Source organism: Capronia epimyces, assembly GCF_000585565.1.
Source record: "Capronia epimyces CBS 606.96 chromosome Unknown aczIQ-supercont1.4, whole genome shotgun sequence".
Taxonomy (NCBI): Eukaryota; Fungi; Ascomycota; class Eurotiomycetes; order Chaetothyriales; family Herpotrichiellaceae; genus Capronia; species Capronia epimyces.
In genome coordinates, this window is record NW_006912907.1 from 3187304 (window position 1) to 3206013 (window position 18710).

An 18710-nucleotide genomic window follows, 5' to 3' on the forward strand; every position below is an offset into this window, starting at 1 on the left:
GAGGCCACAACCGGCATCAAGAATGCCGATACACTCTTTGTCGTCCTGGACACATTCCTCGCTCGTCTCGGAGCAAAAGCAACTTGGCCAATTTCCGCGTTTGTCCATGTTATTGCCATTGCGATTGCTATTTCATTGTTGGCGCTCAGAGCGCACGCACCGTGTTTGCATACCTCACTACACCGTCCTCTCCCTCCCTCCACCCTCCTACCACATGCCTCTTTGTTCGTTCCCTGCCTCTTGCCTCGCCTAGCCTCACTTGCGGGCGACGGGATTGGCCTGCTTGCACTCTTTGTTGGCAGCCGTCTCCAAGGCCGTCTTTACGCTGTATATGAGCTGGGCCATGGCACTACGGGCCTAATATCCAAGGAATCCAAATCACTCACACACACACACACACACACACACACAGGAAGTCTCTCTGGAGAGCTTCGCAGTGTCATAATCACACATATCACTACTGATCATGTCTGGATCACAGGTGAGTCTGCATGCAACCTGTCTCTATGTAGCTTAGACAGCTATTCTGTTCCGCCTGCTTTGCTTTGCTAAAAGGACAACACGGGCTGACGGCTCGCTTGCGTTGCGTTTCGCACACAGGGAGCCAAGGCACCAGCCGAGCATTCCAGTGCGGCCGAGAAGACGGCGACGGCTACGGCTTCTGCCCGTTACGATGGTGGCTCTGGCTCTGGCTCTGGCTCTGGCTCTTCCTTAGTCCTACATCAAACTCAGCACTCGGTCAAGGGGAAGGGGAAGCAGGAAGCCACCAGCTCCGGTGACACAGAGCAGAGATGGGCCCGGCTGCATGACCTCCCGGAAGGGAAACACAGCAACAGCGGCAGCAACAGCCACACCGACACCCACAGCAACTCCCACGCCAATGCAAACACCAATGCAAATAGCAACGACAACAGCTCCAACACCAATGCAAACACCAACTCCCACTCCCACACCAATGTAAATAGCAACGACGACAACCGTTCTGGCGTGCCGATAGCCACAGCCACGGCGAAAGCCAAAGTCAAAGCCAAAGCCATCGTCGGCAAGAAACCAAGACCGGCCCCGATCCCAGTCACCAGCAGCCGGCCCCGGCGCGACCGCAAAGCACCGGACCGCTATTCTCCTGGTACCCATCCTGCCGGTACCGGTACCGGTACCGGCGCGACCAAGAAAAGCAGCAACCGCAGCCGCAACGGCAAAGGCGACGGTAAAGGTAGCGGTGACGGTGCATCGACAAAGATCAGAGTCAAAGCTAAAGCCAAAGCCCAGGCCGCGGGAGTGAAGAAAGCGTCGACCGCGAAGAAAGCGGCCGCGACAACCAAGGCGGTCGCGAAGAAAGCAGTCCAGGCCGCAACAACCAAGGCGGTCACGAAGACGAAGAAAGCAGTCCAGACCACACCGGCGAAGACGAAGACAAAGACTAAGACGACGACCAAGAAGCAGAAGGAGCCGACTTAAAAGCCTGTGGTGGGAACCAAGAAAGCAACTCGACCGTCGGCGAAAAAAGGGGAAGCGGAGGGGAAAGGGGAATGGAAGAAGCAATAGAATTCGACTTGTGTGTGGGCTTTCAGAACGGCAGAGCGATCATATCATGGCAATGAATGTTGAGTCAGGATCATAAATGTGGCGGCGGCATGTCTGTGGATCTCCAGGAGTTACAGTACGCCAGGAAACGAGGCTGGGGAAGTAGAGGCAGTAACAAACAAAGCACTGGAAGTGACCACCATGTGTGTTCACAATTACCGAACCATCATGAACATTGAATTGACATTGAGTTTTGGAATTCAACCCGTCCAAACCATCCCGTCGCTATGCAGGCCCCAAAAAGAAAAGACCCTGTTCAACTGCCACCTACAGTATATCCCCATTCCCATTCCAACCGTCATGCATCCATCCTCTCTCATCAGAACCCGAATTTCGAACCCAGATATCCGAGCGCTGCTTGTCTCTTCTGCTTCGCAACGTATTTGCTCACTCCATCACTCCAGGTACTGCTCGATTCGGCCGCTCGGTCCATGCTGTCGCCGGCGAGACCAAGCGCCTCTGTCCTTTCGGCCAGTTGTCGCTGCATATATTCCCAATAGCCCTCTTGACTCTGGTCTTTTGGCGCGGCTCGACCCGTCCGGGCAGCCTCTCTTTGTCTTTGAAATTCGGCCTCCTGCGCAGCACGCATTTCAGCCATCATCCGCTTCGACGGTGGTCGGTCTGGCCCCCCAATCAGCACATCCATATCTGACGGAGTAATGTATTGCGTTCCGGCAATCCACTGGAGATTGCTGATTGTCGGTCGCGAGGGAACGAGTTTTGCAGGATCATAGAGCCCATCGGTGCTAGCTGGCAACGACAGACCGGCGCCAAAGACATTAACTATGGCCACCTCGCTGGGGCCCACCCAGCCCAATACATCACCGGTGGGAGTGATGATCGCTTCACCAAATCGTTTTGTGTCCAGGAGATGGTTAACCCGAGCATGGCCAATCTCTTTCAGAGCCGGGATGGAAAATGCCCTCGCAGCACCATCACCAAACAGGCCGACGAGTGCATAGCCACGGTCCTCGTAGCGCGCCACCCTGGCCGAATCGCAAAGATAATGATCGAAACTCTTGGATGCTCCTTTCGAGTGCGCGGGACGGAAGATGTGTAACGACGAGACAGTAGCTGCCACTAAAACACCGTCGACTTTCCGTCCGGACTGCAATCCTGCCATCGCTTGCCCGGTGGCCGCCGCTGGCGAGCCTGTGTGTGCCTCTATCGGCGACAGTGAGATAACACGTGAGTCTGATATCTGGGTCACCCCAGCAAGTTGCGAAGTGTATCGACCTGTTTGAGAGGGAAGAATCTTGAATGTAGCAACTCGACCGCGGGATGTACCGACGAACAAGGCCAACGAAGAATAATCTGTCCATCGCCAGTCAGCTTCGCACCACCTGCTACATGGTGAACAACCTACCATCGCCCTCGAGGGTCATGATCCCAAAGTCCATTGCGGTGGCATATTCTGTAGACTGAGTTGTTACACTCGCACGCTTCGTGCTACCTTTTCGATGTTTACCGTCCGTCAACTCACTGAGCAGAACAGTATATATGATGGCTGGCCCGCGAAGATCGACAATGGTCACCCCACCAGCAGCATATCCGGCAGCTACAAATCCAACGTCAGAATGGCGCAGAGCGACAACCGGACCTTGTTGATCATTCGCCATCGTCAACGGTAGGAGACCCTCTTTCAAGCCCGGGTCTGCTCGTCTGGTTATGTCCGTCATGCTTCCGGGACCCTCATTGGGGCCGGGTTCGGAAGGAGGTTGGCCAGCAAATTGGTTCCGATTGAGTCTGAAGACCACCAGCTCACCGGTTCTCATCCCAACTGATAGCTCACCTGTAGCTCCAGACATGCTCAATTCCGAGACTTCCAATTGATCCCATCGACCGAGCGCTCTCGCAAGATCCACCTGGAGGACATTGGGATTCTCTATGACATCGCCGTGTCCTGCATCCCAGACTCGGATGGTTCCATCGGCGTGGGCCGCTTGAACGATATTCCGGTTCTCAAATCTCTTCAGAGGACGGTGGCCCTCTGCTCCGCCGGTTAGAATGCTGGGTCCGTGCTGCCGGAGTTCTCTCATGCCTAACCATCTCGTCCGATCCACAAAAGCCAACGCGAGTTTGGTGACAAAGGGATGGACAAATGAAAGTGAGATATGAAGCTGATTGGTCGGGGTAATAGGATGGCCGGAGGGAAAACTCAAGGTGACCATTTCCCCAGACGACAGGATCGTTAAGACGGCGATCGGATCGTGTGACCCTGCATAATGAGGAGATGAACGCGGGATCAGTGTGAATGTGCTGATTTCGGCGGTGGCTGGCGTCGGCAGGACGTGTGTTTTCTTTGGATTTCGAAAGTATGCTGCCAATGAATCCCAGGTAGATGTCTGATACACGGGGGTTGGTCCCAGGTCGAGAAAAGTCAGACCTCGGGTTGGATTTGTCGTGGGTGAGCCACCCGCCACAAGTAGTCCAGTGTCTTCTGAATTCACCTTTGAGCACCAGGCGATTTTCATATAAGGCTGTTTCACCGCAATGGTGGCTGCCCCATCTCTAGAAGGTGCGCGACCTGGTACGTTGACATCTGTATCATCAAGGGTTCTTGCGTGTACAACTCGCCCATCCCGAGGATCCCAGAAAACCAAACTAGAGTCGTCATGGGCGGTTAAGATGAACGTGCCTGTCGGATGCCAGACAGCATGTGTCAGACGTGGCTGTCTCGCTTGCCCAGTGGTAGCGCCCTCTCCATCTCCACCGCGAGCCCCTCTAGGGATTTCATATCGGAAGAACTTAGTGGCCTTGTTCTGTTTGAATGAATAGATCACAGCTCCTTCGGAGTAGCCGATGAGCAGGGTGCCGATGTCTCTGGGATGAAATTGCATACACACCACCGGGAGGATGCGTGCCCTTGGATCGCGCTCGCGCCAGAGGTTGGGGATCCTGAACGGCGTGATGCCTTCTCGGTCCAGGTCATATGCCACGATCTCCCCTGTAGAAATGTCTCAGTGACTTCCGGACTACTCAATCTGTTATTCTGGCCACCCACCATTTTGCAGTCCAGTGAAACAATAATCCAGGCTAGGATCTGTGAGTATCGCCGTGACATGACCGGGAGGAGCATAGCTTGTCAGCATTTGCTTAGTGTCCAGGCTGAAAATGCTAACATCGTTCTTGCTATCCAGTGCAACGAGCTTGTCGGCACAGAATTGAAGGGTTCGAATAGAGGAAGGCCGGGAGGGAGTGAAGGTCACGCAGACTCGCTTCTGCCCAAAGACGTAGACAAGGCCAGGGCCGAACCGAGATTCGTTCGTACCGACCGCGAGCAGGGATTGGACGGGGTCGTAAGCAATGACAGAGATTTGAGAACTGATGCCATAGCGGGCAAACTGTCGGGAATATTAGCAGGCAGAGGTTGAGCAACAGATGGGGTACCAATGTACATCGTCTACCATAAATACATCCTGTGAGACGCCGACGGAGAGGTCATTCTGAACCCCGACTTGCTTTCCACGGAGGAAATGGGCCATATTGCCTTAAAGAGCGGCGGGCGTCACATCACACGAGGGAAACTTCTCACGATCTAAGAGACCGAACAAGGGGAGTGAACAGAGCATTTCACAGTTGCAGCCGAAGTCGAGAGATGGGGTCGGCCTCCTCCCTCACTGCGGAGGGATCGGACGGCGGACGAGCATTGGCATCAGCACACTGCAGCGAACGCGTTTCCCTCCTTGGCGGAGTCTAACTCAGAGCTCGCCCGGGTCACGCCGCTTTTAAAATACGGTTTAGTAAGGAGTACTCCGAACTAGAACCAGGTTAGGGTTAGGGTTAGGGTTATACAGCCTCTTGGGGTTGCGGGGAGCAATATCTGTATACAGCTATACGCAGATGAAAAGCTGGATTCGATTCGTGAAGCTGATAGGCATAAGGCAGATTGTTCGCAAGATGTTGTTCATGTCCCCAGAGCATCTAGTCTGCGACAATCACTTCTCACTCAATCAACCCTCTTTTCTTCAAAACCTGTATCGCAGGTAGCGAATCACTCATGATCTCAGCTCTGCTCAACTCAATTCCCCCGTGTGCTGCACCCTGCTGGCTCAGGTACGCGAAATGGAATGCTCCTGGGATCTTAACGTCCCATTCTCGTCCCTGCAGGTCCTTGACCTTCTGTTCGCCTGGGCCCGGATTACCAGCACAGTTGGCAAACAAGTGCGCCTGACCTAGCATCTCCCAGCCTGTGCTGGTCTCCCAACAGACCAGAAAATAAGGCTCATGAAATTCTTTGGTGAAGGGCGCATACATTGCCTTGGTCTCGTTGAAAGATTCCTCAGCATCGGTGTAAGTTGATCCGTCCGGCGTGACAAGGGTGTATTCGGAAGCGTGCCAGTCGGATGCCTTTCGATCCCATCCTTCACGAGCATTGAAAGCTTTGGTGTAGTCTTCCATCCATTTCATCGCAGGATGTCTGCGTGTCTCATCGTCCCATGTTCCAATATGGAAATAGGCGGGTCGTGTTGGTATAGACATAGTGGACGGGTTCAAGCGCGCAAGAGACCGTTCCTAGGCGGTGCAGCGGTGACTGGGTGGTGGACGGTTGTCGTGATATGTCGCACTCGGTCGTGGAACGGTTGGGACAACAACATAAAGAATGGCCAACGGGTCAAGTTATACAGCCCGCAAGGCAAAGCTACCCGTCAGCTGCTCCGAATCAAATCCACTTACCGCCAGGGATGCAAGTTCAGCTCGGCTAGATTCAAGGACTTTCACATTCAGCTCCTCACCCAGGCGGGCCAGAAGGGTCGTGTCGTTGCGGCCATAGGGTTTCCAGCTCCAGTTATTCCACGTTGGCTTGCAGAAACTCTCGCAAGCCAGGAAGCTAGATCCTGGGGATAGCGCATGAGATCGTAAGCCATGCCCCGCAGCTCTTGCTTCTCTAAGTTGTACGAAGCGTATTTATACGGAGAGGCCAATAGCAGGAGCGGGCTTGCGCTGAATCGTGCGGGAGCGGCAGGCTCAGCTCCAGCTTCGAAGATGCACAGCGCCGAGGGGCGGGAGTTTCTCCACTCGACTGATTCGCAGAGCTGAATGAAGGTTGCTGAGAGCAGACTGGGATTTGGTGGGAATTGCAGGTTGCAGGAACACTTCTGGAGAAGGAGATCGAGGCGCAGACAAAACAAGGGAGCACGACTGTTGACGAAGCACTCCGATGGGCATGTCGATGCCAGCCATTCTACGGAGCAACTTCTCAAACGTGCTGGTAGATCTGTTTGGAACCAAATTTTGTTGGTGGTGGATGAGCTATTATTATGTTGTCCGTTATTAGTTGCGCTTCATGAATCCGAGCTTACTGCCTGTACGCCAGCCACGGCCTGATCAGCCTTCGAGCCCTCGTCCTTTTGACTCCCAAAAAATCTCAAGGGCTTGGGAACTATCATACACAGGGTTGCGTCTTCCCCTCCTCGAAACCATCGATAGATCAATTCCATTGAGGGAAGAGAACGCAGGAGACTGCTCATCGTTTCCGCGTGAGGATCTTGGTGATTGCGTGTCGAATGATAATGCCAGACTTTTCAATTTCTTTCTTCGTTAGCCCCAGTGTGATGCAGACCTTCAAAGCTGGCGAGGGCACATAAACATCCGTCTTTGCGCCAGAAGGCCCAGCAGGAAGGGTTTTGGCACGCGTGATGAGGACATTTTGCGCAAGGCACTGTATGCAAATTACATTAGCTTTTCTTCTTTGACGCTGGGCGAAAGCCATCTCCCTGTCAACCGCGACATACCTCGTCCACAATGTCTTGCAGTAATTGCTGTTGATCCTCGATCGTCAACCGCCTTGAAGAAACAACCTCGGGCTTCAGGGTCAGAAGCATGATGGGATTTTCTGGAGTGCTAGTGCAATACATCCAGTCGCTTCTGGGGTCGAGTTGAGTCCACATGGATCGAATGTTTTCTTTCAACTGCACGAAAAGTTCAGGCTGTGTTTGCAGCATCATAAGTGTCTCGCTTGCTGTTACTGCCGCTATTGCTGGCAGCGCGGCCGAAAAGGTGTACGAAGAAGCTGAAAGGCGCTGGTGCTCCACAACCTCGTCAGATCCTGCACAAAAGCCGCCTGCAGCAGACAATGGTCCTGCCATGGATCCAATAAGCATGTCAACTTCGGCGGCATCGACATGCTGGTGTTCTGTGAGGCCTCTACCCGTCCTTCCCAACACTCCGAACGACCATGACTCGTCGAGGATCAGGCGAAACTTGTATTTGAGCTTCAGCTCGATCTGTGACTCATAAATCAGTCGAGGCGCAACGATAGATACGTCTGTGTCACAACTCACAATCTTTGGTAAATCGGCCATATCGCCCACATTCTCGAACAAGCCTTCGGTGATGATGAATCGCCGTGTCAGTGGCTTCTTCGCCTGTTCTTTTGTCACTTTTGCCAACACCCTTTGGAGATCCTCCATATCATTATGCTCGTACCATCTCACGGCGCTCCGTGAGATTTGGATGCCTTTCCGGATGGCGTAATTTACCGCTTTATCCGCGACAATGATATCCCCTCTCTTTGAGAAGGCCGGTATGACACTTGATATCGTAGAGAATGCCTGTGCGTATATTATGCAAGCAGTTGTGCCCAGGAACGCCGCAATGTCGGCCTCGATTTTCATATGAACATCTTGCGTCCCGTAGAAGCCAGGAGGACCACAGGGACCGACTCCATACGTGCGCAGAGTCTGTATAGCCCTCTCTTTGAGGTTCTCGTTCGACACAAAGTTGTAGAAATTGTACGACGCTAGATTGGTAACAGTACGTCCGTTGGTCAATTTCGAGCGCGGTCCACTTGGGCTAAACTCGTCCATCAGCATCTCATCTGTCTACCCAGAGTCCGCAAGAAGGTGCTCACCCGACAATGACAGGTCGCTTCTCCAGCTCAGCATCCTCAAAGGGCGTTGCCTTGGCCACCAAAGGTTCTGGCACCCACTCGTCAACAAGATCGTCTATCTCCTGTTTTGGTGTCAGCCAAGAGTAACGACCAGCAATTCAGTTTCGCGTTCGCCCACCTCTTCTGACAATTTGACGTAGTTAGGCTTCGTCGAATATTTGGGCGCCAGTAGATACCGGATGGCGAAGAGCACGAGAAAGAGTTCGACCGCAGAGCGGACAGGGTCATCTTGGTAGCTTGACTTGACATAACGCAGGAAGATGGCCGATCCGGGGAGTTTGTGGAACTGTGTGGATGTCACGTTGACGAAGTTCGTGAGATACTCTTGGGCTTCTTGGGAGTCCATATTGTATGCGCCAGCATGGGCCTTGAGATACGCGGTCGGGAGTGTCTCCAGAATATTTCAGGCTCAGTCGTGAAGTCGGGACCGCGCCGCAGGCATTATTGGAATTTGGCGCTCTACACAGCGGGTCACGTGTCAAGATAAAAGGGGCGGGTCAATTTCCGACGCAGCCGAGAAGACCGAGAAGACCTGATAGAGGATCTGTACGGAGTACGGAGACATACTACCTACTTGGGATGAAGTATCTGTACGGCGTACGGAGTACTCAGTACGGATACACTGCAGTGCCTCTCACTGCTCGCATCTTGGCTGCCTAGGTACCTACAGAAGAGGCCTACCTATACCGGTCTTCTATGGAACAGTCCTCAACTCCATGAACAGATCTGTCATTTGCAAACTCTCCATTGGCCTTCATATACAGTATGGCTATGTCTAACGAACACAAAAAATGACCCAATCGCCGTGACGCCCCGTCCCCCAAAGATTTGCCACGGTCAAGAACCTGCCGTGAAAGCACCTATCTGTTGCGTGAAAGGCTGCTCGTCTATGCCATTTCATTCATTAGTTTGTGTAGTGCGCTGCCCAACAAGGACTTCAAATTTATTTAACCCATTTTCTCAGCTCACGCACTCCTCCATTTGCTTCTTGTATACCGGAATCATTGTTCACGATTCCTACTCCAGCAGAGTTTACCATCGGACAAACCTGCCTCCGCCTCCAAAGCTGAATGGATCGTTGGAGTTGCCGCTCGTGGCGGCAGATGCAGCAGCAGTGGCGGCGGCAGTTGCGTCCTGTCCGAAATTGAGAAGAGCAGAACCCGTAATGCCGGTGGTTGTATCGTTGTTGTTCTGTCCGGTTGGCTGGACAAGGTGCATGGGAATGGTTGGCAGACCCGTGATGTATTTCCGAATGATGACCGGTCCGATAACCAGGACAATGAACAAAATGAGCAAGACGAAGTACAAGATTGCGTAGCGAATAACACGCCTCTTGCGAAGGCGAGACTGCTTGATAGAGTAGATTGGTGGGCGGATTTGACGACTAGAATCATGTTAGTAATGCGAGGGTAGTAGGCATAGCGAGACACATACCTGGGGCGCAGCCAGAACAGCATAACCGAATGGAATTTGTCAATGTAGGGAACGCAGAGCGCTGGCAACATGAGGAACATGATGGTGTGTCCGAGGATAAAGTCGGCGGCGAAAAACCCGAGCTCGGTGATTTTGCAGAGGAATTCTCGGCCAGGTTGTGACATCGAGTGCCAACCCATCGAGTACCATTTGCCAGTCCACCAAGCAATGTTGGATGAATCGTGCTTGAATTCTCGGGTCAAGCACAGAGCAATAATCAACTTGTACACGAACCGCTGAATGGCGACAACAGCAATCATGCCTAAGAGTGCCTTGGAGAAGACCCATCCCTCAAGGAAGAACATCACTTCCCAGAATGCAAAGAGCATGATGACCGCGACCGCATGGGCGATGGCCGCGAGGACAGAGCCGAACTTCTTGCAGCACATACTCAAGACGGGGCCCATACAGCAGGCCATTCCGAAGAGACCGCCTAGAACACCGGCATTGATTGCAATAGGACCAAAGGCGACAATTGCCACCCGGATGAGAGAGTTTGTAGCCGGCTGTACATCTTTGGTAACTCCTGTTTGAGCGTTGATGAAGAGGTAAGGGATCAGCGTCAGACAGACCAGTACAATGGGGCCCACAATCTCGCTGAAGAAGACGCTGGTGAAATGAGCACGAGGAACGTCACCAGACAGCTTCTCGGATGGAGCTCCAAGAGCCTTCCGCTTGTACCCTGTTAGACGTGTACGTGACAATCTGCAGAATGCAATCCAGGAAGAGGCATGCGAGCGAGAGTTGCCACGAGAGAGCCATCTAAGATAGTCTCTGTAGTCGATAAAGAAGTCGGTCCAAGCGAACTGGTGAGGGTTAAAGATAAAGGGTGAGATGCAGAGACCAATAAGCGAAACCCAGAACCAAATTAGCCAAGCACCCCACACAGTCATAGTTCCGAAGAGCAGCATCATCAGAGAGCGAGCCCCCAGGTAGATCGACGGACCAGCAAACCGCGAGTACAGAACACCGAAAGGAATGCGTGCGGTGGCGAACCCACGACCAGTCCCGATATAGCGAGCGCCGCCGAAAGACAGATCTTGCTGAATAGAACTGGCGTAGATCTGACAGACGAACACCTCAAAGACTGGCGAGGCTGAGGCAAAGTGCTTAGCCAAACGAGTAGCAGCACGCCAGAATCCACGTTCAGTCAACTCCTGTACGACCAATGGGACGAAGGAAATGAAGAAGACAATGAAGATGGAGACGACGCAGCGCTCGACCCAGTTCATAATCGGTCTCAGATTCGCGCATCCAGTAGGCTTCAAAGGGTCTGTGGGTGGAGTATTGTGGTTGTAATGACAGATGATGGTCTCGTGTCTCAGTGCACCAAGGTTGATCAGGACGATCATGAAGAGCTGCACAGACAACATGATGAACATGTTGTTGATGTGGAAGCCAGGGTGCGCGTAGTAGAAAGACAAGAAGCGGTCCAGTGGAAGCTGGGTTCCCAGGTAGTAGTACTCGCGAGACAACATCTGTTCACCCATGCCAGTGCCGATCTTGGTGGTGAAATTGAGGATAGACCCAAATCCAAGATCACGGCCTTTGCCGCACTGATAGTATTCGCAGTGCTTGATACGGCCTCCACGAATCAAAGCATTCATACCGGCATAGATATCTTCGTTGAGATGCAGACCTTTCTGAGCTTTGGAGACACCGCCACGAGTCGTCATGAAGATACCGTTGAGGAAATCGGGGTGACCGTAGTGGAGCTTGCCGCCGATTTGTGCCAAAGTACGGGCAAACAAGGTGCCAAATGTTTGTTCCTTGCCAGCGGCAACGTCACCCAAGACACCAATATTCTCCGAAAAGATGTACTCACGAGCACCGAGAATGGCAACAGGATTGGACTTGACCGGAGCGATTCCAGGAGTGTACGGCGAGACGTTATCCGTGGTCATTTCCTCAAACTCTGCCAAGACGCTTCGGATCTTCAAGCACTCTTCCAAGTAGTTGTCCTGATTGGCATCGATAAGTTGAATATATTCACCGCGGTAGAAAATGATGGCGTGGTTCTGATTGTCGGATTTGCCGTCGCCGAGAATAGGATTGCCGGAGAGCTGAACGCGGAATTTAGGTCGCCGCATGCCGTTTTCAAGGAGTTCTGAGTGGCCATCGATCAAAGCAGAATAGAGACGAGGCTCCTCGCCTTCGTTTTGCGGAGGCTCCTCGTCCAAATAAGCGATCTGGAGGTCGGGATAAGCACGGAGTAAGAACTCTGTGTTTTCGCGTTCCTCCTTCTTGAACTTGGCGTATCGTTGCATCGACACCACAATCTTGAATTTGCGCCTAGCCATACGTTCGAGTTCGCGCTCCAACTTGTCAGAATTTCCGCCAAACATTTGAACGACTTCTGGGTTCTCGACACGGTATAGAAGCTTGATCGCTCTGCTATAGTTCATGAAACCAGAAATGGTACGATAAAGAGTCTGAGAACGGAGCGAAGCCCAGATACGAGTCCGGAGCGTGTACTCGGGAGCGGCAGACTTGAAACCGATGCAGTAGAAAGGCAAGTCGTCAATCTTGCTCTTCGCAGTGTCCTTTTCCGACTTCTCATAGTCTCCATTGAATTGAGATGTTTCGTCTGCAAGAATCTTGGTATCCTTGACAAAGCAGTCCCATTCGTGGGGATGGAGTTGCTTGAGATATTCCAGAAGCGTAACCCGGGAGTATGGCTCATCCTCACGAATGATCTCTCGCAGCGAGAGAAGAATCTTTTCACCATAGTGGGGAATGAGAACGGTAAAGGTCGGCATATTATCCACCGGGAGGGGTTCAGGAATAGGTGTGGACAATGACTGGGCAAAGAATGAGATCCGACGCTCGGCCTCGCTCTGGGAGGGGAAGAACTCGGTCTTGAAAGAATGGTCCTCTTGCGAGACGAAGAAGGTCGGGGCCCGAAGCGTCCGCTTGCCCTCCTGCTCGGAAGGAACTTGGTGGTAGAGCAACTTTTGGACATGATCAATGGCCAAGAGATGTTCTCGGTACATCGAGATGACGATCGCATTCCACACTTGAGAGATCAACACTTTCGGCTTGTACTTGATCTCCATGTCGGTTGTGGCGAGAATCTTGGAGTAGATACGCTTGGGTAGTCTAGAGAATATGTTCCGCCAGGGAGTCCAAATCGATACACCGAGATAGAAAGACCGTGCGACTGAGAAGACGCAGTTCCAGATGATGTACCACAAGTATGTATCCAAGAAGAATAGGATCAAGTCGGTGAAGAACATAATACCAAGCAGAATTTTGGGCTGGTACTTGCAAAGGTACGTCTTGAGGATCGCATCCCCCTGGCAATGATGGATCTTGGTGTAGGTCAGGATCTTGATCGGGTCTCGGAACGACAGCGTTAGGAAAAAGTAGGATTCGGCCAATTTCGCAGCGAAAACCATGATCCAGAGACCGTACGACATCCACATGTCGTTACCATTCAGTCGGGGGTAGGATGCTGTGAAGGTTTGGCTTGCCACGTAGCGACGTGAGTTCCGGGTGAGATAGCTTCCAAACAACCCGCCCAAGGGCATGATAGAGAAGAAGAAGAATGTCGCCAACGCGATGAGGAATTGGACGACACCCAGGATCAGGGCAACCTTCGACTTCGAGGTGAAACCGAAGATGTAGACACTAGGCGCGATATTGAGGACGAAGACACCGATCAGGAAGAGAAGCCGTTTGGTCAAATGCTGAGCACCAGCCCATCTCCGCGGTACGTAAGACCATTCAACGAGGGTTGCCAAGATCTGGATCAGTGATGCGACTGTACCACCCAATGCCACTGCAGACCACTGAGCAGCGCCATGTGGTTTGTTGTCTAACTGCTGCTGGTAGTTGTGGGTGTACAGTGGTTGGGAATTGAAAGCTGTGTAGAACCAAAAGGTCGTGAGGTGAATAACCCATATACGGTTGAAGTTGACAAGCAAGTGGAACCAGGACCTCGTTTCCTTGTAAGTCTTGAAGAAGACCTTCTTCCAGTTCACCTCCTGAAGCTTCAGGTATCTTTCGGCCGGAGGAAGGTCCACGAGTCGAGATTTATCCTCCAGAACGATTCTTTCGATTCCCTCAGGATACCAGAAGAGTTGGTTCATATCATCATACCCAATGACGTGATTGTGGTCTTTCTCGCGTCGAACGTACTTGCCGTCGATAATCTCATAGCACTGGTCTCTGATGTAGGTGTAGAGTGGAGTGATAACGTTGTTCAAATAGGTGAACTCTTCCACTGGCTCAACTCGGTTCTGGCAGGCAGGAGAATGCAGGTAGTCATCTGCACATTTGAAGATGAAGCAGAGGGTCTCAGGCATGAAACGAACTTGATTGGCTTCACCCCAGCAGAGGAGGTAGAGCGCAATCTGCCGTGCGCGGTCATGCTGAGACATCTTGTTCATACGCGTTTTCCAGCGGTATTCGGCGGCTTCAAGAGAGTTATCACCTTCCATTGCTTCCAGAACTTGTTCTTCGTTCTCTGGGTTTTCCTTCGCCTTTTTGGCAGCGGCCTTGCGAGCCTTGCGAGTTCGACGGTTGGCCTTCCCGAGCTTCATGTTGGAAAACCCGACTGCATCGTCAAGGTCCAGGTGTGCAGCGAAGTACCATCTACGATAGTTGGCATTGTCGCCCCCTATGTAGTCGGCATGTAGGGACAGTAGGGCTTGATTGGGAGTCATTCTGGATGCTCTGGAGTCCAAGAGAGTCATCATGTGGTCATACATGTTGCGCATGCTGTCCCGTTGGAAACCAAACTTGGCGGTGAGGTCGAGAAAGATGTCTTCGATCTCCTCCTTAGACAAGGGAATTTGAGCATCGGAGGTCCAAGCAGGATAAGGCTCGCGAGAACGCTGACCGGCAGGCAGTGCGCCGTTGTAGTCCATGCCGTAGATCGGGGTCGAGGCACCAGAGGACCTGTTGCCACCATAGGAAATCTGCGAAGAGGGTGGTCTGTATCCACGTCCACCCTGTCCTTCGTAGCCACTATGGTATCGCTCATCTCCCCTGCCGTAGTAATCCATTTCTGCGGCACGAGCCATGTCCGACCTCATGGTGAAGTCACTGAATGTCTCGGAATCTTCTTCAGAGTCATGACCACGACGTCTTGGGCGTTGACCTTGATGCTGTTGCTGGCCCGCAGCTCCCTGCTCGTAGTATTGGCCGTCGTAGTAATCATCTTGGTAACCTTGGTGGCCTTCGTAATAGCCACCATCATTGTGGTAGGGGTTGGAGGCATCTGCATTATAGTAGCCACTGTTTCCCAAATCAGTCATACTAGTCACGATATGGGAAAACATTCCTTACGATTCATCATAATATCCTTCACCTCCGTATTGTTGGTTGTTGTTGTTATGGCCATAGTCGTATTGATCATGGTAGCCATTTTCATCTTGATAATAGGCGTCATTGCCATGCTGTTGGCCATAGCCATCATCATAATGGCCCTGCTGGGGCGGAGGATGACCAGACATGTTGAGAGAAATTTCTAGAGCAGCCACAGGTCAGCACTCGTTGACTCCAGGTTTGCACGTCGGATTGCAATAGATGCCGTCCTCATGTTTTCTAACTTACCTTAAAACAGTCCCATCAACGATTTGCTTGTACTGAAGATGCGAGATATGCGTTTTTTCAAGGTTGTGGTAGTATTACGCGGGAGGCAGGCTATAAGTAGCGAATGTTTCCTTGTAGAGGGTCACCGATGCAGGAATGACGGGAAAAGCTGCGCAGAGTGTCCGCAAAGATTTTCGTCCGTCTGTCTTGAGAAAGTCCAGCGAGACGTTGGCCGATGGTCAAGCTGCCTCAAATGTTGAGATCGCAGGTGAAAGAGGAGTTGGGTGTCGCAGTGATTGTTGTGAAACGAATGAAGGGAGGGAGTGTTGGTTGCTCAGCCAATGCAGCCGTAGAGCGCGCGTTCACGGCAGGCGTGGCTAGTCGACCGGCTACAGTGAATGCTGACCACTTCCCAAGCCTTGAGAAATCCCGGTGCCTTTTGGACGACAGCGGGCCCTTTGCACCTGCCTTTCCTCGCAGCGATTGAAGCGAGTGAAGGAGGAATACGAAGGAGAAGGTTGAAAAGAAACGACAGTCCTGAGGCAAGGCTGGTTGAACAGGAAAAGAGGCGACAAGGAACCATGCAAAAAACAGGATTGGAGGAGAGAGAGTAGGGAGCAGGCGGAGCTGCGCTGCTTGTTTCGGGATTAGGGGAGTGCGCCCAGGTGCGCCGGCCAGCAATTTGGATGGCCAAGGTGGATGCAACTTGGAACGGGGGGGTGGGTTTTGATTTCGGAGAGCCAGGGGGGAGAGCGTGTCTTAGAGCAAATCAGCCTTGACCAGTTCCGGGCTTGCCTGACAGCTCCTCAGCATTTCAGCAAGGAAGGGACCTTAGGGCCCCTTAGGCCCAGGATGCAAACAAGGGGGGCAGCACAGGAGGAGCCCCTAAGCCTACTAGGGAGCCCCAGCCGCCCACCATCAAAACGCCACATTGCACCGCAGGCTGTCGATGTCCAGTCTTTCTACTATTCATTTTGGTTCTCCCTCGCCGGTTTCTCAGGTACGTGATGTTGGTAATGTGGTACTCTGTACTGACTCATACTTATTATTGCAAACCATATGGCTACCAAACACTGAAAAGCAAGACGGGAGAAGAAAATCCTTCATGCTTCCATTGCCCACAGCCCATTTGTCAAAAGCCCCGTCACCGAGTCGGAGTTGAAATCCACCCTGCGCCTGAGGGAGTCTACCAACGGCCTACGGACCACCGTAGTTCGTCTCTCATCCTTGATTGCGCCTGCGCACCGTCAGCCACCCACTTGGAGAGCACTACTTGTGACGCTACGGACTGCTCTTCCCGCCCGGATGCAGTCAGTGCTATCTCTGGTGCCCTCCCGCATCAGACAACTAGCCATCTCGTGGCTGGGATTTGATCCTGGCCGTGTGGCTATGCACATGCAGAAGATCAAAGAGCGAGATCCATCTATTAACAACTTGCTTTCTATGGAAGGCAGCCAATGTTGGAACGACGACAACGGGTACAAAAGATCCCCCTCCTCGTTTACACAGACACAACCCTTGGATCATCATCCTGCACCATGGTCACACAGCCCGCGTCTCAAGTGAGAGGCGTGAAGAGTCGCAGATCTTCGCTGCCCGTCGGACATTTTCCAAAGAAAACAGACGGCGAATGCAGCTACCCGTCCACCATGCGGACTCTCCGGAAAGCGGTGCAAAGTCGACAGTTATGTGTGTGTCAAATCTACATGGTTTGTCTGCGAGCCCATGAATCCGTGATGAAACTACATGGCATAACCATCATACTCGTACCTATGGTGCCCTATATCTATCAGCTGACAAAGACGCTTCCTAGCCCCCCATATGCGGCTGCCGGGCGCAGTCTGTCCAAAGTAAGAAATGCAAGTATAGTTCCTATCTGGAGCATTCCACACATTAGAAAAAGCCAGTTGATGTCGACCGTCTAGTTCAGTTCCGTTTACTTCCATCTGTCCAAGCCCAATCGTCTTTCTCTTCGCTTCAATTACTCCGTATACGTATCATCAAAGATCCAGGCGGCGTATTGAGCAGCATCATGCATTTTGTGGGCCTCGATGCCAGATCAGCAGCCATTGACGACGGTGGAGCGCCTGAGACTGATGCGAACCTTACAAGCACATAACTTGACACACGGGAATCGTGGGATCCCGAAACCAAGCAATTCTCTTTTCACTACAGCATAAAACATAGATACCTACCAGTCGAGGGACCAAGCTGTTTCGGTTTGGCCCGGAACACCTGACAGAGACAGGCATCTGTCTCTAGCGAGACAAGCTTTGGTGGGAGAACAATAGCCAGGGGCTGGCTTCATGTGGCGACTGCTATTTAAGGTTGACAACTCCGTGGCCCATCATGATAGCGCGCGGCGGCTCAGGGGTCGAGCTACGATTCGTTATTGTTTGATGAAATGGTGCTGTCGGAGCCACCACTACTGTCTAATGCCTCGGGGTGCAGCACACCAGTGGTTTGACGAGGTGGAAAGGGGGGGCCGCTTCCAATCACTTTCTGACACTGGCAGTGACCCAGAAATGCAATCTGAGCGAACCAGCAAATTGTAAGGTGATTGTTGGCGCACCAGATCATCTCCTTCCCCTTCATCCTTCTGTCGAACGTCCGAGCTTCTCGGGGGCGAGACACATCTCGAGACCTTCAGACTGCTGTTGGAAGATCCTGCAACTATGGACCCTCTCTGGTGAGACATGCAGATGCTTTTTTCTAGACTATCATTTCTGCTTGATGAGCTCGTGGCAAATAACGTTTACTGCTTCCACAATAGAATAGCGATACAGCAGGTTCGACAGAGCACCACCCGATCATCTTCGAGAAACGGTGGACTGCAATCTTTATTGATTGCCTCTCTTCCGGCCGAGATGTTTCCAGCCCAACTGGGACTACGTAGTATTTCGTAGTATACGGAGTACATTCCATAACTTTTGTGCCTTCACTGAGTTTATGCATGCACCACGTCTTCAATAAATAGTCGGCCGAGGGAGGAGAGGAGTTTTGAAGCTCAAGCTAGAATGGCCGTGTTTGAGTTGTTGTATATGACAGAGGGCATCGTACGTTCACTGAGAATATGCATAGTTCTGCAACGGTTGATAACATGCGTTCGGTATGAGAATGACCTGGCTCGGGTTCTCGATCGCCCGGACTGATCACCAATGGTCTTGCAAGTTGTAAGACCCTTGACTGGCAAACGGATTCTACAAACGGACTGTCGCAGAAT

At 52.2% G+C, this 18710-nt stretch overlaps 5 protein-coding genes across 5 annotated transcripts; 1 reads left to right on the forward strand and 4 right to left on the reverse strand.

Annotated features, from left to right (window-relative positions):
* Positions 1-466: 466 nt before the first annotated feature.
* On the forward strand, positions 467-1458 carry A1O3_05797 (uncharacterized protein; the record flags this gene model as incomplete). The annotated part of the gene is made up of 2 exons (XM_007735917.1): positions 467-481; positions 601-1458. 2 exons carry the CDS (start codon positions 467-469, stop codon positions 1456-1458), a joined length of 873 nt encoding a protein of 290 aa, XP_007734107.1.
* Positions 1459-1903: 445 nt separating this feature from the next.
* A1O3_05798 (uncharacterized protein) lies at positions 1904-5069 on the reverse strand (the record flags this gene model as incomplete). The annotated part of the gene is made up of 4 exons (XM_007735918.1): positions 1904-2898; positions 2951-4531; positions 4589-4928; positions 4983-5069. The coding sequence occupies 4 exons, from the start codon at positions 5067-5069 to the stop codon at positions 1904-1906; spliced, it is 3003 nt and encodes a 1000-aa protein (XP_007734108.1).
* A 460-nt stretch (positions 5070-5529) lies between these two features.
* On the reverse strand, positions 5530-6066 carry A1O3_05799 (uncharacterized protein; the record flags this gene model as incomplete). Its single annotated transcript, XM_007735919.1, has 1 exon — positions 5530-6066. The coding sequence occupies one exon, from the start codon at positions 6064-6066 to the stop codon at positions 5530-5532; it is 537 nt and encodes a 178-aa protein (XP_007734109.1).
* Positions 6067-7051: 985 nt separating this feature from the next.
* Positions 7052-8822, reverse strand: A1O3_05800 (serine palmitoyltransferase; the record flags this gene model as incomplete). Its single annotated transcript, XM_007735920.1, has 5 exons — positions 7052-7246; positions 7320-7811; positions 7869-8379; positions 8438-8538; positions 8595-8822. 5 exons carry the CDS (start codon positions 8820-8822, stop codon positions 7052-7054), a joined length of 1527 nt encoding a protein of 508 aa, XP_007734110.1.
* Positions 8823-9508: 686 nt separating this feature from the next.
* Positions 9509-15408, reverse strand: A1O3_05801 (1,3-beta-glucan synthase component FKS1; the record flags this gene model as incomplete). The annotated part of the gene is made up of 3 exons (XM_007735921.1): positions 9509-9860; positions 9911-15190; positions 15242-15408. The coding sequence occupies 3 exons, from the start codon at positions 15406-15408 to the stop codon at positions 9509-9511; spliced, it is 5799 nt and encodes a 1932-aa protein (XP_007734111.1).
* Between the last annotated feature and the right edge of the window lie 3302 nt (positions 15409-18710).